Raw genomic sequence first — 22,326 nt, forward strand, 5'->3', positions numbered from 1 at the left:
ACACACACACACACACACACACACACACGTGCATGCATAAGACACTTGAAGAAGGATGACCCAATTCAAAGAACTAGTGTGTAACCTTTAGTTTAAAAGCAATCTTAACACAGTAAAAATAATGATTCCTGAGCTCTTTCTAGCTGTGGTGCTAAGCAGTATTATCAGTCCCACCCTAAGAGGTGGGCCCTATTATCATGCCCACTTTGGAAAGATTCGTGAGAAGATCAATGCCCAAAGAATTAAGTGATTTTCCCAGGTACAGTGGACACCTTTGGTCCCATGGACCCTGTCCTCAGGGCAGGTGTGCTCTCCCAAGCTGTGGTTAGAGTGGGCTGCTGGAAGTTCACTCTCTTCTCTGCTAAGGGGAGCTTCCTGGCCATGGAGGCCAGGCCATGTCCCACACCTATGACTGACTCTCTTGGAAGAAAGCTTCAGCCCAGCTGCTGAAAGGTAGGACCTTGGTGTCATCTATGCTCCAGAGAACCCCAAGAAGACTGGCCAAACTGGTCTCTGGCCAGCTTTCTGGCCCATCTCCATCCCCCCCTTCCCCCTGCTTTATCCTGCCTCCCTCTCTTGCTCCTGAGAGCACTCCTTCAATAAATCATTTTCACAAGAATTGTAGGCTGTTTCTAGGGAATTCAACTTTAGACACCAGGTCACACAGGTGGCAAGTGATGGTGCCAGCCGCGACCCCAGGGTGGTGTGTCCCGGAGCCTGGGTGCTCATCCACCCACTTGGCCTATTATTGCCTCCCAGCTGAGAAAGCAAACCCCACTGAGGCTGCGCTACTGGAGCTTAGCACCCAATCTGCAGCAACAACTCACGGAGAAAAGTCAGGCAGATTTCAAAGCGAATAGATATAAATGGCAAATGCAACCCTGAGCCATGAAAATAGCTAGTATGCATTTAAAGAGCAGGACAGCAGAGGCAAGGGAGATCAGGGACTGTCCTGGCCAGCCGGTCCTCCCAGCAACAGAAGTGTAAGATCCTATAAAGAAGGTCAAGGTTGACCCAACCTTGATTTTGACCTCTGGGTTGTCTAGAGTCCCCTACTACCCATGTACCAGCCTTAGCCCACTCAATCACATACTGGTTTCTCAGATGTGCTTTACCTTATTGCTCTGACTGCTGAAAAATCAGATAAAACCATGCACAATGCTATAGACAGGGATGAGATGCTGTGAGCCCCAAGGCAGCTGAGCTATAGATGCTGACCACAAGTCTTAACAGGTTGGGTGTTGGCATGAGCAGGGCAGTGGGCACTGACCTAGTTGTAGGCAGCCAGTCTAGTCACAGCCACCCCTCTGGCTGTAGACATGGGCTGAGCCCTAGAGGGTTAGCTCAGATGTTCTCCAAAGTCCCCCCTGTCTATGAAAGACTGACTCCACACCCAAAATGAGTCCTCTCTTGTATTTAGCTAAAATTAGTCTGTCTTAGACTCCTCTCCACCCCACCAGAAGTGTCCCTAAAGGCAGAGAAGTGGGAGACATGAACTTACTCTCAAGGAAGGGAGTGGAGAGGGAAGAGCCCACAGCAGCCCACTGGCAAAGCTTGGCATTTCTCTAAAGTCTGTTATTGTATCTTGAAAATTCATGCATATTTACCGTTCTAATAATATATCTATGTCATAAGATAAAAATGATGCCTTTTCTTCCCTATGTCTGAGCTAAACTGGCCCCTGGGAAGATGCGCCATGTTTATTTTGCAGCTTTGCAACCCCCAGGGCAGCTGCAGGCAGTTAGGATGGGCTCCTGCCGGGGCGGGGGAGGGTGGCAAATCCCATCAGGACCTTCATATCCAGTGGGAGAAAAGGGTGATGGTTCCCTCCAGGACTTTTCTAGTCAGTGAGGCAAAGAGAGCACAATTCCTGCTAGGACACTCCACGGAGCACAGGAGAGGACAATCCTCTTCAAGGCCCATCTCTGTGGTCTTCCTATGATAGGCAGAATAATGGCCACATCTGAACCCCCAGAATCCATAAGAGTTTTATGTAGCGAGGGCAGTGGGGGGGGGGAGCTCACTTAGACTAAGTGCTCACACTTAGACAGTGCAGATGGAATTAAGGTTGCTTTGTAGCTGATCTTAAAATAGGAAGAGCTTCTTGGATTACTCAGGTGGGCCCAAAGAAATCACCAGGATACTTAAAAGTGGCGGGGTCAGAGATGAAGTGATAACCACGTGGGAAGGATTCAACTAACTATTCCTGGCTTTGAAGACAGAGGAAGGGGCTACCAGCCAAGGAGTGTAGGCAGCCTCTAGACACTAGAAAAAGCAAGAAATAGATTCTTCTCCAGGGCCTCTGGAATAACACAGTCCCACCAATACCTTCATTTTAGCCTACAGAGACCCTTTCTGGACTTCTGACCTCCAGAACAGTAAGATAAATTTGTGTTGTTTTAAACCACTCCTATTTGTTACAACAGCAATGAGAAATTAATGAACTTCCCTTCCCTCCTTGGCAAGTCCTGACCCTAGACTTATCCTGCCTCACTCCCCTCTCTGCTGGAGTTTCAGGATCCTCTCTGTCATTGCTGGCCAGCTAGGTGTCTTTTCTGGCCAGAGCTGTCCCATTAATGTGACCACTGAAACATAAGAATGCTCAGGAATATTGGTAGAGAATTGGGCTACACTTGTGAATCATTCAAAAAAAGAAAGGTGGCTCTGTGCAGTCAAAAAATATGTTCTTTCCTTTTTCCTTTTCTGTTTTAGAATAGAAAGCCTGGTTTAATTTAGAGGGTCTCCAAGAAGGCTTGCTGGAACTCAAACATTGCACAGATATAAAAAATGAAGACGAAGCTTTCTGTTTAATATTCTTTCTGTCTGTCATTCCCTTCTTTTTACTACCCTTCATTTGTGGTCAGTAAATGAGCTGCATTCGATTCACTTCATTTCTGTTTTATTACTGAGAAGGTCTTGGGGACAGTGATCACTTTAAAATTTCAGGTGTTTGAGTAACCCTGGACTATGAAGAGGCACATTCCTGCTAACTGAGGCCTGCGGGTGGACACCACACTAGGAGGCTTGTGGGAGGGTCAGAGCTAGTCTGTTCCAGGATAGACTCGTAGCTCAGTTACTTAACTGCATGGCCTTGAGCAAGTTATTAAACTAGTCTGAGCTTCAGTTTCTCTACCTATAAAAATGACATGCCTTCAGAGCAGGTGGGGGCAGACTTTTCTATAAAGGTCCAGGGAGTAAATATTTTAGATTTCACAGGCTGTATAGTCTCTGTCACAATTACTCAGTTCTGCTGCTACAGCACAAAAGCAGCCAGAGATGACATGGCAAATGAATATGTTCCAATAAAACTTTACTTACAAGAACAGAGGGTGGGCTGGATGGGCCTGTGGGCTATAGTTTGCTGACTGCTGTTGTAGGATTATTGTGAGGATTAATGAATCCACGGGCAGCAAGTGAGAGCTAAGAGGTATCCTCCATTGCTACTAGAGCAGAAGCGTGGGGTGAGGGCAGAAGAAAAGGCTGTGAGGAGATGGGGAAGAGAGACAAGTGGCCCTCTGGAATGAGGCACTGTGCTGTCTTGTAGGGCAAGCAGGATTCCCGCTTCTTCTGGTAAATCCATCTGCAGAGGGGGAGCTCTATGGGTCCAGACTGAGAACTGCTCACAATCTCTGAGCTTTGTTCAATGTCCCCAAATCTGGGTTTTGTCAAGCCCTTTGTTATTATTTTAAGATACGCATTAAAAGATGGAGAGTTGCGTGGCTTTCCCCCATTATGTTACATAATTATTATTATTATTTTTTAGACAGAGTCTCACTCTGTCGTGCTGGGTAGAGTGCCATCACATCACAGCAACCTGAAACTCTTGGCTTAAGCAATTCTCTTGACTCAGCCTCCCAAGTAGCTGGGACTACAGGCGCCCGCCACAATGCCCAGCTAGTTTTTCTATTTTTAGTAGAGATAGGATCTCACTCTTGCTTGGGCTGATCTTGAACTCCTGAGCACAGGTGATCCACTTGCCTCGGCCTCCCAGAGTGCTAGAATTACAGGCGTCAGCCACCGTGCCCAGTCCTATAATTTTATTATTTGGTACTTTTCCTACTTCAATGCTTCTCAGGTTTCCAACATAATACTGACTGCTAATTATTCAGCTCCCATGAGAACCAACACTCTGCACAGGGCAAATGTCACACAACGATTGGGATGTGTCAATGTCCTCCAATGTAGTGGAGGACACAGAAGCAGGCACAGGAGTCCAGCCCGGGTCCGCTTGATTCAAAGACCCTGTTCTGAGTTTCTGTTTGGGATGGTGAATAGGTTCTGGAAATGGATAATGGGACGGTTGTACAACACTGTGAATGCCACTGAACTGAACACTTAAAACGGTAAATTTTATGTTATGCATATTTTACTACAATCAAAAAAATAAAGGGTCACAGCTAGAAACAGCATTCCCTATGCTTTCTGAGTTTTGAGGGGAAAAAAAGAAAGTTAATAATTACTATAAAAGCAGGGTACATGGGCCCTGATGGTGACAGGTAGGGGATTATGCTGAGGGAAGGGACTTTAGGGGTAGCTGGCAAAGTTTTCTGACCTGGGTGGTGTCCCTTTAGGATTCATGAAGACGTGCATTTGATTTGTGTAGTTTTTGTTCTTTGTTTTATAATAAAAGATTTTTAGAATTCCTGATATTTCACAATATCATCTGGTCTCCGCAACCCCTGGATTGCACTGAGGCAATCGCCTCTTACATCTCAATTCCAGAAGTAAAGGTCTGTGGGTGCCCCATGATTGAAATAAAACACACCCCAACTCCACCCATGAATGGAAGTATGAATACAGAGTTGGGGTCCACTTCGGGGAAAGTGAACAAAGCAACGGAAGAAGACAGAGAGGGAGGTATGAAGCCTGCCCTTCTCCCCACCAGGGCCCAGTTCCTGGTCTCTATGAAGAAGCCTCCCAGCCCAGCCTGGAAACAGCTCAACTTGAAAGTCCTCTGTTCAAAACAGGCTTTGGAATAAGCTTACACGGCCTTGGGTCTTCATCACACAGAAATGGTTTTATTTCCTGACTTTCTTGATACAAATTTTGATACATATCTGCTAAATCAGCGTTATTAATTTCATTATTCAGTTCCTCCATGTTCTTGCTTTTGTTTGCCTCGGTAAACTGCCCAGGATGGAGAGAGAGATGTCATGTCTCCCAATACTGTCGTGTTACTATCAATTCTCCTTTGTATTTTTAGCAGCCTTTTCTTTCCTTATTTCGGTGAGATGTAATTTAAAGCAATCACAGTCCATAAGCACGTTATTCTCACGGTGGATTGTACTTTTATCTACGGAAAAAGACTATCCGTAATCCTGTTTGATGCCTGTACCTCCAATTCTCTTTGGTCTGACATGAATCCTGGGATTTTTGCTGCTGTTCGTTTTGTGTGGTAGAAATTTGCCCAATCTTTTCTACCTTTAACCTTTCTGCATCACTTTGTTTGTCTGATGTAAATAGGTAGGGCTAGCTTTCAAAACACAATTGGAAAGTTTTTGCCTTTTAATAATGAGTTTGACCTATTTGGATTTCCAGGCAGAATCCTCATATTTGGTCTGCAATTATCTGTTTTGTACTTTCTGGTTTTCACGCCTGCCTTCTGTCACAGTATGCGGACTAGATTGCCTGCGCTTTTATCTTTCGTAAGATAGATAGCTTCAGGCTATGTTTGCATTATGATATATGTACCATTGAGTTATTCAAAGCATTCTTTAGTTTATATTTCTCTAATTATGAAACTCATGAGTAAAACGATCTCTTTTGGGTCCCTGTCCTAATTAAAAGCAAGACTTTAGCACCCATTTATTTTTCATTCACCCACTTCTCAGGCCATGGGAAGGTAATTTGGATTTTTATATCTCACTTATTGCTGTTACTGTATCTATTTTTGCATTATATATAAATGATATGTAATTTTTGCTTCTGTATATACTTCTGTAAGAATTATCTAGACTTAGTTCTCCATCCACAGGTTCCAGAGGTCCCTGCTCGGCCATTTCGAATAGGACTCCAGCTATAAAGCACACATAGCTCTCGGCTGGCTGATGCAGGACTTCAGAATTAACTCGGGAAGGGCACCTGGCTGGTACATCCTATGGGGCGCACATGGCAGAGAATGTCTCCCACTTGCTCCGTTGTTTCTGGGATTTAAAGCTTGTGGAGGAGGGAGAGGGTGGCCAGGTTTTGCACCTCTGTGGGAAGTTTGTTATTTTCTGGCCTAGATATTTTTGTAAGATTTTCCCCTTTAAGTTTGTACATGTATGCCAAAACTTTTGCCAAAACACGTCTGACCATGACACTCCTTTCACCAATTCTGCTAGAACGTAGAAAGGATGCCTAGTCTACACAGATACTCTGTACGTTTCCATATGAAACTGTTGATTTTGTAGTTCAAAAAGGGTAGAATATTGTCAATTTTGCAGGTCCAATAGTATTAGGTCTGTCTTTTAAAGTTAGTTTCCTATTTTTAAAAGTAAACATTTGAGGATAGTTTTATATTTATAGGAAAATTAGCAAAGCTAATATAAAGAGTTCCCATGCACCCTCACCCAGTATTCCCTATTGTTGACATCTTGTGTTGGAATCATACATTCGTCACAATTAATGAACAAATTTTGATACATTATATAACATTAGCTAAAGCCTATCTTTTATTCAGATTTCCTTAGGTTTTTTTTGACTCTAATGAATATGTCCTTTCTCTATTCTTGGATCCCGTCTAGTATACCATATCATATTTAGTGTGAGTCAACCAGATGTTTATAACTCAGGGACTTACTGTAATAGCCTCTGTTTGTAAGTGCATGTCCACTTAGGCTTCTTTTGGCTCAGACATTCCCTATTTTTGAGGACCTAGACAGTTTTGAGGAGTATAGTCAGGTATTTTGCAGAATGGCCTTTAACTGCAATTTGTCTGATGTTTTTCTCATGGTTATACTAGGTCATGGAACTTGGAGAGGAAGACCACCGAGGAAATGTTAAGTGCCATTTCCATCACATCCTATCAAGGGTGCTATCAAGGTGACTTACCACTGTTGATGTTGACCTTGATCGCCTGGCTGAGGTGGTGTTCATCAGGTTTCTCCACATTCAAGTTATTCTTTTGCAAGTGATTTGTATTCTTTGGAAGGAAGTAACTTAAGTAGTGGGGAGTTATGTCCCACCTCCTTGGAGTGTGAGTTTTTACGTAAGTTATCAGGAATTCTACATAGGAGAATTATCTGTTCTTTCCCATTTATTTATTCAATCATTTATGCAAGTATGGACTTGTGGATATTTGCTTTATAACTTTGGGTTATATTCTAATACAGCATTTATTTTAGTGCTCAAATTGTTCTAGCTTTGGGTCATTGGGAGTTCTTTCAATAGACTGCTGTACTTGGTTGACATCCCCCACCTCTGCGTGTGTGTGTGTGTGTGTGTGTGTGTGTATGCGTGGTGTTATTCCGAGCACTTCCTTACTTTCTGGTATTGTAAGATGCTCTGGGATCATCTTGCACATTTCCTGCCCCATAGAATCAGCCATTTTTCCAAGGATCCCTGGTTCCTTTTATTGGAGAATGGTATTAGAAACCAAAATCTGGGTGCTCGGTGTGCTTATTGCTACTGGGGCACCCATTTGTCTTTGATTTTGGTGCTGTTTCATTTGTCCTGGGATCTCCCTTCTCCAGTATCCATAGCTTTTATCTTTTCTCTCATTGGATTGATCTCTCTGGCAATTTCCTCTGCATTCTGGAAAGCATCTCAAGTTTGCCCTCCACAGTTTTTATTTTTATTTTTCTTGGCATTAACTCTGCTCTCCACTACCTCCAGTGCAGATTTTACTTGTGCTGTTTGATATTTGCTTTCCTTCCCTGTCCTCTGTAAATCCTTCTGCATCTTATCCCACAATGAACTAGAGACTTGCTTTTTCTCTGAGCTTTCCAAAAGTTTCTACCTTTTCTTTGTTCCTAGGATTTTACCCTTGTATCCTCTGTTGGTTTTGTCTCCTCAGACTTGGGTATTTTATTCCACACCCCACACACTGTTGAGGAGACCATTATCCTGAGTGAAGTATCTTAGGGATAGAAAGACAAATAGCACATGTTCTCACTTATAAGTAGGAGCTAAACAAGGGATATAGTCACAAAGAGCTGTGACGGACTTTGAAACCAAGAAGCAGGGAGATTGGGAGGGGAGTGGTGGATAAAAATCTACTTATTGGGTACAACGTATATTGCAAGAAGTTCCTGGGTTATGAATGAGATAGACTTATTCTTAAGTTGAACATGTATGTAAGTTGGAACAGGTAAATTTACCTGTTACCTGTAATAACCTCTGTTTGTAAGTGTGAGTCAACCAGATGTTTATAACTCAGGGACTTACTGTAATAGCCTCTGTAAGTGCAAGTTGTATATAAGTCAGATGTTTGCAACTCAGGGACTGCCTGTATTTTGGCGATGGGTACATTGAAAGCCCTGACTTCAGCATGATACGATTCATCTGTGTAACAAAAAACTTGTGCCCTCATTTTTTGAACTTAAAAAAAATGCTTAGGAAAAGCAAAAAAGGGGCTCCCCTAAGCCCCAAAATGAAATTGTTGAGCAAACTAGGTTGGGTTTCAGGTGATGGGAAACAAGAGTGACAGAGACAGAAATTTCTGTTTCCCCGAACTTATATTCTAATGAGAGGGGAATGAAATTAAAACAGTTACGTAAAATTAGACTGCTGAATGTTGTAAAGAGTTGAATGAATCGTGTCTCCAAAAAACATACGTTGAAGTCCTAACCCCTTGTACTCAGAATGTGAAAATGGGGTCATTGCAGATGAGATTGGTTAGGATGAGATCACAGGGGAGGAGGTAGGCTCTGATTCCCACACAACTGTGTCCCAATAAGAAGATGACGGGAAGGGAAGGGAAGGGAAGGAGTGAAATGCCACACATGGCCGAGACTGGAGTCATAGGGTGGCAAGCCAAAGACTGCCAAGAACTGCCAGCAACGCCAGCAGCCAAGAGAAGGATATTGGGGCTCAGAAACCCATGTCTCAAATATGGCTTTTAAAAAAGTTGTGTCAGGGCAGTGCCTGTGGCTCAAAGGAGTAGGGCACTGGCCCCATATGCCAGAGCTGGCGGGTTCAAACCCAGCCCCTGCCAAAAACTGAAAAAAAAACCCAAAAAACCAAACAAACAAACAACAAAAAAGTTGTGTCAGTGTAATAAAGAGAAATTTTATTTAGGTAGAATAAAGAGAAAGTTTAGAACACTTCCAAAGAGAGTTGGAAGTAGGTCTCTCTCATGATGGAGAAAAGGTGAGAGAGACCCCAAAGATGGCAATTTGACATGCAGAATAGAAGAATAGTTAAGGATACTGGAGAAGGGAGAGTCCAAGACAAATGAAACAGAAGCAAAATCAAAGACAAATGACTGCCCAAGAAGCTTCAATGTCCCCTGATCTCATCCCCACCCACTGACTCTCCCAAAGCATGAAGCCCTCTTGTCTGCCTAAAGTCTGGACCTACCAAAGAATACAATCACCTCCAGTCCCCTCCCTGAGTTTTCATTAATTGAACTCATATCACAGGAGGGAAGACTAAAGTTTGTCAACACATCTGGACAGACTTTTGTCACAAGCCCTCATCTGCTCTGTGGTCCTGGACTGCTGTATGCACCTCAAGCCCACTGAATTCTCCCTGGTAACCCCGCAACCCCTTGGGCAGGATCCTCTTTCCCCTTGCTTCCTACCACCTGTTTTGCCAGGATCCTTCTATAGTTTAAGCTTCTGCATCCCATGGGGAGGGTTTATACACATTAAATGAATTTGTATGTCTCTTCTCCAATTAATTTACATCTTCTGAGTTGATTTTTCAACAAAACACAAACACAGGGACAAGCCCTACAACCTTCGAGAGAGCACAGTCCAGCCCATGGGCTGGTCTCAGACTTTTGGCCACCAGAAGTCTGAAACCTGCCACTTTGTTATGGTGGTCCCAGGAAATGAAAACAGATGTCAGTCAGTGAAATGGAGCAAAGCAACCAAAAGGGACAAGCGGGAGCTATAGGGCATGCAATTTTAAATGCAGCATTTGGGGAAGGCAAAGGGGACCACGGAGCAAAGACTCCAAGAAGTCAGGAGAAGGAGCTCTCCAGGGGTCTGGGCAAGGGAATCCGGTCCTCAGCCCTGCTCCCTCTGCTTCAATGATGTTGGAATCTTTTCTCAGAAGCAGAATTGTGTAGGGCTGTGGAGGAAGCAGAGCCACACCATCGCCCCCACCTGGGTCTGAATTCCAACCCACCACTTGTCAGCCAGTGTCTCAGGGTAGTTCCTTACTCTCTTTGAGCCTCAAATCTCATCTGTGAAAGGGGGATAGAAAAATTCCCTCCACCTTAGGGCTTCAGGGAGGATGAAATGAGCAAATGAAGGTCAAGAGCTCTGCTTGAGGGCCTGCCTTTGGTCCACCACTGGCTACACTCACCATTGTGACTGTCACTCCTGCTTCTATTAGAGTTGACTGGCTGATAAGCAGAAAGCCCAGTGTCCAGCAGGCTTTCAACCAGTACCTCTGCCATGCACACAAAGGCTCTTTAAACTTTAAAGCCTACAGATGCTGGGCCTCGGGGGCACAGGAAGCTACTTCAAGTACCCGCGCTGGGTACCCGCAGATGCCTCTGCATGTGGCAGGAGAATGCCAGGGCAGCTGCAGGCCCCCCCTTCACCCCAGCCCAGCAGCAGATGGTCCCTGCATAGCAGCAACCGCATCCTCAGTCCTTCTGGGCCCCACACAGCCTGTGGCACTGCAGGGGGAGGCTCTAGGGGAGCTCCAGCTTGAGCCCCCGGGGCGGGCAGTGGCCCTTACCTGACTAAGACTTCCTCACCCACAGAGGCTCCCAGGGCTGAACGTCTGGATGAGGTGCTAACAACTAGCATGTTCCTCCTCTTGTTCCCCAGTCTCTGAGTTTGAGCTCCCCATCTGTGAACTGAGGGATTTGGAAGGCAAAATCTCTAAACTGCCATCTGCTCTGAATGGTGGAGCCCGGACCCGCACAAGACAGAAGGGATCTCTCAGCAGTTGGCATCTGGGGTCTCCATGCCAACGACTTTAAATGTAGGCATGAGGGAATTGAAGACAGCAAAAGAGGAAGTCCCAGGCTCTAACTACACCTGCACCTGCTTACAGATCTCTGGCAGTTCCTCACCGCCCTCAGGATAAAAGACCAAACTTCTTAACTCGGCACTTAACTAGGCCCCTGGGAACTGACTTCTGTTTCCAGCCTCAGTATCTTCCCTCCTGATCCTGCCCCAGACCCTTCAGGCTTGGATCCCAAGCTCAGGAGGGGTGTGCCTGCCCTGCCCTCTCCCTTCATCCCTCCATCCCTGCCAGGCTCCTACAGGTCAGGTTCTGCCCATGCTGTGCAGCCCACTGTTGCCTTGTCTGAACTCTCTCCCCAGGTGGGATGAGTCACTTCCTGCCTTTGTTCCCAGGCCCCTTTGTTCCTGTCTCCCCTGAGAGGTATCTGTCTTCCTGACCACACTATGAGCAACCTGAGGACAAATACAGGTCTGGTGATGCCTGTGAGCCCAGAGAGGATCTGGTACACAAAAGGTGTCTGAGAGAGTTTGCAGCATGAAGGGACAAGTAAAAATTAGAGACAAACAGAGTCACTGGATGGGCACCAGGAGCCCGGGCTTTCAGTCCCAGCCGGAGTGCTTCCTTGCTGTGAGCTTTCAGCCCACAGTTCCTCTCGCTTCAAAATAGAGATGACAATGACTTGTGCCCTGCTTGCCTGTCCGGCTGGGCTGAGAGGTGTCAGATCACCAGGAAAGCTCTAAATGGCTATGCACTTGGCAGCCAGCACCTTTGGCCAGTGTTCAACTGGGGAAAAGCCAAGGGAAGCCAACCCTGGGGGAGCTTCTCCAAAGTCTGAGATGCTAAGTGGAAGTGAACTTGAGGTCCAGGGAAAAGGTGAGGCTCTTTCATACTCAGGGTTTCAAGGTCAGTCTCTCAATGAAGCAGTGGCTCGTGTGCCTACCTTAAGCTTTTTGACACTGGTGCAGGGATCATTGGAGAAACTCTCGGTGTCCGAAATCTCAATGTCCTCGCCATACAGAACCCCGGTCAGGTCGTTCCTCACCTGTCAGCAAAGAGAAAGCAGAGGGTGGGTGTGCTGGCCACCACAAAAAGGGTCACCCTGGGGAAGTGGCTCATGTGGGCAAGGTGGTTTTTCTCCACCTTTTCTGCTGACAATGGGAAGGGAAAGGGCTTTTTCCTACATTATAAACTAGAGTACCCTGTGGGAACTTGGAGACCCCCGGTCCCACCCTGCAATTGGCAGATGAACACAGGATGCCAGGCAGGGAAGGGGCTTGCTAAGACCAGCCTGCAAACTCCTGTGAGAGTCAAGACCAGCACCCTGTTGGTGTGTCTGCTATATCACATATCCCCAAATCAAGCTATCCAATGTCTTGGTTTATATTTTGCATTATTTATTTGTAATATTATTTCATTTTTATGGTGAAGACATAGTCAAGACACTCAGAATAATGATGTAGAATAAAGAGTGAAGAGGTATTGAACCAGCCTGTGATATTAAATATGACTATGTGTCTGCTGACACACAGAATGACTGATATCTATGAACTTGGAAAGCAAAGGGCTACAAACTTCACTGTCACCAGGACCAACTGGTATGGGAAGCAACTTGTATGGAAGATATTAGGGAGTGCTGGGGATTGTGGCAAATTGGTGACCAAATGTCTCCTCTAAAGACAGTAGTTGCTACTGGGCTGCCAAGTTAGAACACTGGAACCCTGGCATGTTGCTGGTGGGAGTGTAAAATGGTACAGCCTCTGTGGAAAGCAGTATGGTTGCCTTTCAAAAACTTAAACATAAAATTACCATATAATCTACCAATTCCAGTCATATATCAAAAAAATTAAAAGCAGAGACTTGAACAGATATATTTATACTCAGGTTCATAGCAGCAGCATTTACAATAACTAAAAGGTAGAAACAACCCAAATGTTCATTGGCAGATGGATAGATAAATAAATTATGGTATATGCATACAATGGAGCATTACTCTGCCTCAAAAAGGAGTGAAATTCTGATACATGCTACAACATGGATGAGCCTTGAAGACATTATGTTATGTGCAATAAGCCAGACACAAGAGGACAAATACTGTCTGATTCCACTTATACGAGATACTTAAGGGTGGTTGAATTCATAGAGGCAAAGCAGAATAGTGGTTACCAGAAGCTGAGGGGTGGAGGGAATAGGGAGTTATTACTCAATGGACACAGAGTTCTGGAAAGGGATGATTAAAAAGTTCTAGACATGAATAGCAGTAATAGTTGCACAAAAATGTGAATGTACTTAATGCCACTAGATCGCACACATAAAAATGATGAAAATAGTAAATTTCACGTTAGTGTATTTTACCATAATAAAAAAGCTCTTCTTATTCTAACACTTGGTGGAGGCCTATAATGTATCTCTCAAAGTGTTTTGAATAAGCTGGGCTTAAATGTCACCGTATGGCTACTGGGAAGTCACCACCAAGGAGGAGGAACAAAGGAGACTGCTATGGGAGCTGCCATCTTTTATTTCTTGGAAATGAATATGAAGCAAATGGAGCAAAATGTGAACATTGATTAATCTGGCCAGCAAGTCCATGGGTGTGTATTTTATTCTGTGCTTTTATGAATGCTTGAAATATTTTTTAATAAATGTTTTATGTAAAGAAAGAAACTGCCGCAATCAGGACAATCCTGTCTAATCTTCATTTTTACCTCAATTTGATGAAAGATGGGGAATAAGTTGATTGGGGGGAAAAGTTAACTTTGCCGTAACCGTAAGAATTTATTTCTGCTGCCTCACATCCTTTTGGGATGCAGATGGGGTCCCATTACTGCATGTCTCAAAATCATGTTGTGAAGCAACAGCAATTGTTAATTAGAAAACGTGCACACTTGCCCCTGCTGGAAGGCACTTTAGCTCCTGTGCATGCACAATCAACCCTGGCTTTCCACTTGTACAGAATCCAAATTTGAGGAAACAACTTGACCTTTCAACTTAGTCTTTTCACCTGTAAAATGGAGGGGGCAACATAGCTAGTAGCCCAAAGGGCTGATCCAAGGTCCAGCTAAAACCACCGATGAAACTAAAGATCTACATGCTGCTTAAAAATTAAAATCATCGTTTTCAGGCCTAAAGCCAGGCATCAAGGCAGTCAGTGGTTTGAGATGTCTATGTATTAGTGTGTGCGTGAGAGCTGTATATCAATAGGGCAGAATAAAATATTTTATAAGCAGCCAGAACTCAAAACAAATAATCAAGTTGTCTCATTCCATCCCTAATTTCACACATGAGGAAACTGAGGCTGACTCTTCTGTCTCTTGCCAGATGTGGATGGTTCCAGAGGCCCAGTTAACCAGAGCAAGTCAGAACAGATGGTCAGTGAGATCAGCCACTCATTGCCCATAATTTCAGCACCAAGGACTCTGCCCTCACCTCAAGTATTTATTCTAATGGACTTTTTTAGGGAAAGCAAATGGAAGAAATCAGTAATAAATAGCATTTTAAAATAACCAAAGTGTGGAAAAGAAATAATATAACTGATCTTCCTCATGAGGAAAAAAAATCTATACCCTCATATGTGCATAGAAGTGTACTGATGAAATATTTACTAAGTAAATTTGTAAATACGTATGTTACCTTCTAAACTGCATTTTTACAACATGGGCCAGAGCCCCAGGAGTAAGTCTTCTGAAAAAGCTGCTGCGTTTTTCTCCCCAAGAAATGGTATGGACTGAGGAAATGAGGTCTTGCCAGAAAGCGTGTCTCTAAAGCAGTGGTTCTCAGAGGGCAGCTCCAGGAGCTCATTAGAAATGCAGATTCTCCAGCCCCCAGTCCCATCTACTGAATGAGACCCTCTGGAGTGGGGGCTGGAAACTTGGATTTCAGCAAGTTCTCTCAATGACTCTGAAACACGCTCAAGGTGAGAACCATCGTCCTAAAAGAAGCAGGATAAGTTGGAAGTAAAATTGATAATAGTGTGAAAAGCTTTTTTTAATGGCTTGGATGTGTTCCCCTTGTTTAGGAGATCAGAATGAATTAACTGAGTAAGACAAGTGCCAAAAGAGTGAGTAAGACTAGGAAGGACATTCACAAAGGTATCACATCTAGAATGAAGGAGGGGATAGTCCAAGTGTCCTCAAACTACGGCCCGCGGGCTGCATGCTGCCGGCCTAGGACATTTATCCAGCCTACCAGGTGTTTTTGCCGCCACTGCCTGTCCTGCTTAGCAGCCGACTCATCCTGGGGCCTGCAGTCTGGCCCTCCAACGGTCTGAGGGACAGTGAACTGGCCCCCTCTTTAAAAAGTTTGAGGACCCCTGGGATAGTCCCTCTCTGGGCCGTCCACTTTAGACCACTCCTGGAGTGCTGGACTCAGTTCTGCCTGCCTTTATCAGGGCAATGACAAGGTGGCTTGTGCTCAGAGGAGAGTGGTGTGGGCAAGGGACCAAGGGCCCTGAGGGAGGCCCTGGGCATGGGAGATTGGTAAAGGTGACAAAGAATGCAACCAGTAACGACTCAGGCTCCTGTTCAGCTTTAGGAATCAAAGATCCAAATGCAAGAACATTAATATTTGAACTCAGACTTCAAGCTCTAGGAAAGCCAGCATTTTTTAAGAAGGAAAGACCCAGGAGGAATTCATGGCTTTGGGGGATGGCTCTGTTCAGGCTGAGCAGAGAGAAAACATTGCCAGGACAGAGTGGCAGGGACCAGTATGTCTGCACACAATTCCCTCCTAGCTGGCTCACAGAGCTGTGGGTGAAGAGAGTGACAGGGCCTTGTCACTCCAATGAAGCCATCACAACGGCCTCATTCCTGCAACTGACTGAGTGCACAACCTCCCTCCACACTCTAGGCGTGGAAGGCACACAGCCCAGCTTTATCCACATCTGTGAGACGCCGGGGAGAAGGGGAGGGTGGGAAGAGGAAAGCAGGACCAGGGGAAAGGTGGAAGGCAAATGGAATTGGGAAGGGAGTGAAGGTGAATGGACTATTTGCAAAAATTTTCTTGCTCACATAACTGAGTCCACGTGACACGTGACTCATTTTAAGCCTACTGTGGGTCCACCCTGCTGGCTGGGGCTGCAGTCACCTAAAAACTTCTGGACTACATGTTAGAGTCCCGTAGGGAATTTTAGAAACTACTGATGCCCTAGTTACCTCTTAAACCAATAAGAACCTCTAGGGCAGGGCCCAGGCTGCAGGAATTTTAAGTACTCTTCAGGTGATTCCAATGTGCAGCTCAGGTTGCAAACCACTGACTATTGGGGTAAAAGCAACAGCCACCATACTTCCACCTGCATTGCCAGCCTGCCCTCAAATCCCCACATCACCTCTCCAGATCGAGGGCAGCAAGATTCCTCCCTTGCCCTCTCCTGCCCCATCTAGTAAGTTCAGCTTGTCTTTAATCCCTGGGCCCTCTATTCCTGGCCCTTCGCACCACGAGCAGATCCTGGTTACATCAGAGTGATAAAGAAGAGAAAGAATGGAGAGACAAGGGCGCAAGAGAAGGAGAGAAGGGAGAAGGGAGAAGCAGAGTGTTATTATAGTCACACTCTACCACCTCCAGACCACAGGTCTCAAGCAGAAAATGATCACAAGGCAAGTGAAATTTACAGCCAGTGGCTGGAGGCTGCAGGGACCATCTGAGACTCCAAGACTCTTGGCTTCTGTGGCCAGTTGTTCCCTGGACACCTTCCCTCACACGGCCACTGTGCCAGCCGAGGAAGCATCCAGAAAGGCAAAAGTGAAGTAGGGGAGAACCAGGGCTGTGCCACACATGCACTTTACAACTCTTTGGAAATTCTAATTAGGTTGCGAAATGAACTCCAGAGCAAGGCAAATTCCCAGCTCCCCTATGGAAGCTGAGGTAACCTACTTTGTCATTCAAACACATTCACTATATATAGCCTTGGATGGTGCCGAAATGTCACTCCTCTTACCTGACTAAAGTGTATAATTATAGATTTACTTCTATTCATTCATGAAATGTGTCTTCACTTGATTAAACAGTTCATTCAAGTAAAATCCATTAAAATATGGAACATGTTAAAATGGGGCTCGTTAGAGGCAGAGGGCACTGCTGTAGTTAAGATGCTAATTAGGATAAACAGGCATTTGAAACACTCAAATCTTTGAATAATTCGGGTCACTTTTACTGGGGCTGGAGCTCCCCAGGAACCGCCATTAATTTAAGCTAATTAAAAAATTAGCCTGGAGAGGCATAGACTGAGCAGGAAGTGATGGCCGACTTCAAATACTGAAGAGCCGTCATGTGGAAGAGAGAGCTCCTTGTTTTGGGCACCCCCATGGTGGTGGAGAACCAACAGGTAGATGGTTCAGGAAATTAGATTTTGGCCCAAAGCCAAAAAACCCTTTCTAATGATGGAGAAGGTGGTTTTGGTAGATAGGGAGATTTTCTTAAGATTCGGGGCATGGCCTGTACTTAAATTCTTATAGAAACTTATCCACTGTATTTCAACCTCTCCAAATCTGATGATCAGTCATCGAAGAAAGCACTCATTTTGAAAAATGGAGCCACCTAGTTTTCAGAGTTTTACAAATAAGTTAGCTCTTATAGTAACCCATAACCAGAGTTGGACATATGTGAAAAAAATTTTAAAGGGCAAATACATAGTGACTGTGAATTAGATCTACTCCCCATGAGCAGCAGCTGTACATGAGTAACACCAGTGGCTACATCCAGCTGTGTCCACCTGAAGTCTGCATGTGTGTGTCAGAGACACCTGTGAACACAGTGCAGGGAATCTTCAGGATGAATAGTGACCTCCCCAAAAGATGTCCAGGTTTTAACCCTGAGTAAGCAACTGTGAATGTGGCCTTATTTGGGAAAAGAGTCTTTGCAGCTGTGATTATCATAAGAATCTCAAGATGAGATCATCCTGGATAAATCCAATATTAAGTGTCCGTATAAAAAGAGCAACAAAGGGAAATTTGGGACACAGAGATACAAGGGAGAAGGCCACGTGAAAACAGAGGCAGAGACTGGAGTGATGCAGCTGCCAACCAAGTGACAACTGGAGATACCAGAAGTTGGAAGATACATGATGATTCTTTCCTAGAGACTGCAGCATGGCCCTACTGACACCTTGATTAAGGACCTCTGGCCCCCAGAATTGTGAGAGAATCAATTTCTGTTGTTTTAAGCCACCAGTTTACAGTGATTTGTTATGGAAGCCACAGAAAACTAACACACCTGGGGCCTCCTAGACCTGGCTGCTCAGTGATTCAACCCACATTCCCACTGGAGGAGCCCAAGCTTCCCATCCACTCCTGTCAATGCTGGCATCACCTACCTTTAGGCCCAGACTTGTTAAGAGCAATGGCTTCAAGCCTGCTTGTGCATCTGCCTCTCCCTAGGAGCTCTGCAGAAATACAGATGGCAAGGCCTCAAGAGCCAGATTCTGGCACTGGTGTGAGGAGCCCAGCAATCTGAGTATGTATAATGTGTCCCGGGGTCTGGGTTACATAGCCAGATTTGGGAAACACTAGTTGAGAGACACCCTCTTGGAATGCAACAATCTGAGTAGCCCTTTAGCTTAAACTCTTCACCCCATAGGACCTAGTAATGGATATGGTGGTGCACTGCCAGAACCTACTAGTGGACAGAAGCTATTATTCTCTAGATGCCAGGGCTTGCCCTTGACTGAATGAGGCATCCTTATCCAAGGTTACAGCCCTTCCCAGGCCAGCCTGCTCCCAGTGATTGGCCCATTCCTCTTGCTTCAATTTGGGACATCTCTGAAGGACCACTGCAACTCCAGAGCTCCCCATGGGTAAGCCTCGTGGAGGTCTCTGTTGCAACTTTGTTGGATCTCAGCTTCTCCCTCTGCCCAGTCCCACTTTCCCTACCTGCTCCTATGGATACTCTCCAATGCATCTCCTGCATGTAAGTCTCAGAACCTCTTTCCTGGGAACCTGATCTACAACAGACTCACTCTCCACCCATATGAATGTCAACTCAGCCCAAACCCCCAGTGCATTGCCCCCAATGTCTTCTGCTGAGAGCCTGCAGTGCAGCTGTTGGTAGGACTCTCATAGACTCAGATCATTTATATGAGTGGCTCAGACCTTTATATTCCTTTTGACTAAAAGTAAGAGTTTTGAGTGAAAACTCAAAGTAATTTCTAAACTTCATTGGAAGTCTGAAGAAAGGAGGAAAGTGATAAAACGACCCACATGCCCAGTACACTGACCCAACTGCATGTATAATATCTCATGATGATTATTTTCAATTTGCTCTCATACATAGCCTCCAGCCTGCCCTGTCCCTGCTCTGTTTCTGGAATTGGACTTTTACAGTGGGCATCACTTCAGTTGTCTTGTCCTCAACTTCCAATTAGGCTTGGCCAACGAAAGCCTAGTGTGTGAGTGAAAGGGCCAATGGGAGTCCAACAGAAGTCAGAGGGCTAATGGGAGCTCAGCAGGAGTCAGAGGGCCAATGGGAGCCCAACAGGAGTCAGAGAGTAAGAAGAGAAAAAGTTCAGGATGCTTTTTCCTCAGGCTCCTGCCCACTTTGGTTAGAGTCAAGCAGTGCCCCCTCCCTGCTCCAATAGCACTGCTTCCTCTTCTTTTTTCCAGAGCACATGGATGGTCCTGACTCCACCACTGCTGGTCCCTGCCTGGAGCTATATTAGCCCTGGTTTGTTTCCTTTGTCCTTCACAAAGTCATTCTTCTAAAGTAAACATTCTTTACATCCATCTGTTCTTCCTGGGACCTTTACAGATACTGTCTTTTAGGTAGCAGTCATCAAAATATAATGCATTGTATATCTTAACTTTTTCACTCATAATTCATTTCCACCAACAACCACACATGCTCTAGTCCCCCTACATTAGTTCCTGACCTCTTATCTTCTCTGTCCATGTCCTGCTCACCCTTTAAGTCCCATGACAAACAGCTCCTTCTATGTGAAGTCCTTCTGGATTCTTCAAGGGGCTGCACTTGCCCCCTCTGACACCTGCATCCTCTGCTTTCCCTCTCAGGCCCACACATTCTTGGCCCTGTTCTGGAGTAACTGGAAATTCCTCTTAGGTTGGTCCCTTCAACCTTACTGCAGGTGGTTGGGGAAGAACCTTCCAGCTGCTCGTGGACACAGAAGACCTAAGCTCTCTATGGCTTCCCCAAGGTCAGGAAAGACAGTCTGCCCTTTCCCTCACCAGGAGCCATGGAGCCAGCACCATCCTGTAGAGGTGCTGAGTGTGTGTCCTGGCGGGAGCTGGCAGGCCAGGTGAGCCAACCACATCTTGGGGTGGACACTGCACCAAAGTGCTGAGCAGGCTGATAGCCTGAGAGCAGGGTTGAAGCTATGCTAAGCTAAGCAGTTTCCATAATGTATCTTCCTAGGAGCAGTACCCAGAGACACTGGGGAACAGGTATTTACTCTACAGAGTTCTAGTGGAATTTTCCAAAGGGGGTCAAAATTTGGAGGCACCAAGTTTATTGTTATTGACATGGCTTGTTTACCTGTCCCTCTGCCTCTAGGCTATGAGCAACTGGAGGGTGGGGAGGCCTGGTCTGAGTTCTGGTCAGATACCAGCACAATGGCCTGGCTCAGACAACACTGGCTGACTGAGTAGATGAAATCAGAGGACACCCCATTTGTCTGCCTGAGGTGAATGTCACATAATGCCTAGTACCCAGTATTTCAAAGGGGAGGCTTGAGAACTATCTGTGCTGCCTCTGTGCTCCAGGTATCAGAGAAGAGGAAGGGTTCTTAGGCATCAGTGCCAGAATCCTCCAGAAGGGAAGTTAGAGGGAAAAACCAGAGAAGGCTGCACATCTGTGATAGGTGGGAAGGGTCACAGCAACAATGAGAACTCACATTTACTAAGCACTCTTCATGCACCAAGCCCCTCCCATATGTCATGTCACTGTGCAGGGCCATTGGTATAAACTCAAAATGAACAATTATAACCAGCTTGTGGGGAAGTAAAATGAGACTCAGAGCTATTGAGTCAGCTGCTCTAAGTCACACAGCAAGAATGTAGTGAGCTTGGAATTTCAGGTCTATCTCTTCCTATAGCCCACACTGTAAATCTAGGGTCAGCAAATTTCTTCTGTAAAGAAATATTTTAGGCTTTGCAGGCTGTACAGATTCTGTTCCACCTACATTGCAAAAGCAGCCACAGAAAATGTGCAAATGAGTGTATGTGGCTGTGTTCCAATAAAACTTTATTTACAAAAACAACAGGTTATGTTGGGCCACAGTTTGCAAACCTTTGTTCTTGACACATGATAAAAAGCCTGTGGATCTATTTTCCCCTGTAGGAGGGCTGTGGGAAAAAGGTAAGAGTGCAAACTCTGGAGTCAGGTGGTTCCAGATGGGAATGCTGGCTATATTCCTACTGTCTGAGCTACCTTGGGTGAGCAAGGAACCTCTTTGAGCCCTTTTCTCATCTATAAAAAGTATATAACCACAACAGAGGTTGTCAGAAAGGTTAAAAAAAGCTAATACATGCCAAGTGTCTACTATGGCTGAGGTTCAGTAATTGGTAGTGTCTATTATCAGAAACCACATAGATAAGGAGGGGAGGCAGAGAAAACATGAAGGGTGGGGGAAGAAAGGGAAATGGTGGTGGTGCTATTGGTATTAAACTCTGAATGAGTGTCTTCTTATGAAGGCTGGCTGTAGACTTCCTGCAGGAGAATTCTATTCCACACCCAGTGAAACCCTGCTGGGGATTCATAGGCACCCGCAGTGGGAGGAATCTTTTCAGCACCCCCGGAAGTAGCAGATGTGTGGAGCATGGTGACTCCCCACAGAGGGTAGGGAGGCAGCTGTTCACAGACTTGATATGGCAAATTGTATGATCCACTGTCTTCCTGGGGCGGGCAGCCAAGCAGTGATGGGGGAGCCTCTGCAACCCTGTCCCCCAACGCCTGCTGCCCACGTCTGCTGACTCACACGGAAGATCTGGCTGTGCCAGAAGGAATCAAAATGGCTGTCTGGTGAAATGCAAGTGGATGGAGACTTGGAGGCAGGGGAATGGTTTCTTCTGTTTCCACCCAAAGGTTATAACTTTGGCGGAGAAGGGACGATGTGGGGAAACTCCATCAATATTGCTGAAGGCCAGGATGTAGCTTAGGATGCCAGATGATGAGTCCCTGGCAAGAGGTAGGATTCACTGCCCCAAGCCTGGCAGCACCATGTTTGGCAAGAAAATGATCCATCTGATCAAGAGGATGCTACACTGAAAGTTGGGAAGGAGAGGAAAAGTGCCCAGTAAAAACTATAAAACCAGATAT

The 22,326-nt window shown here is 45.4% G+C and overlaps 1 protein-coding gene across 1 annotated transcript in view; it reads right to left on the bottom strand.

Annotated features, from left to right (window-relative positions):
• The window catches only part of GABBR2 (gamma-aminobutyric acid type B receptor subunit 2), a 375,939-nt gene that overhangs the window by 177,037 nt on the left and 176,576 nt on the right, over positions 1–22,326 (bottom strand). Inside the window, exon 4 of the mRNA XM_003785363.2 lies at positions 12,011–12,112. Coding sequence (XP_003785411.2) covers positions 12,011–12,112 — 102 coding nt within the window. The remainder of the gene's footprint in view (positions 1–12,010; positions 12,113–22,326) is intronic.

Source organism: Otolemur garnettii, unplaced genomic scaffold (assembly GCF_000181295.1).
Source record: "Otolemur garnettii isolate 467f Iridium unplaced genomic scaffold, OtoGar3 scaffold00014, whole genome shotgun sequence".
NCBI lineage: Eukaryota > Metazoa > Chordata > Mammalia > Primates > Galagidae > Otolemur > Otolemur garnettii.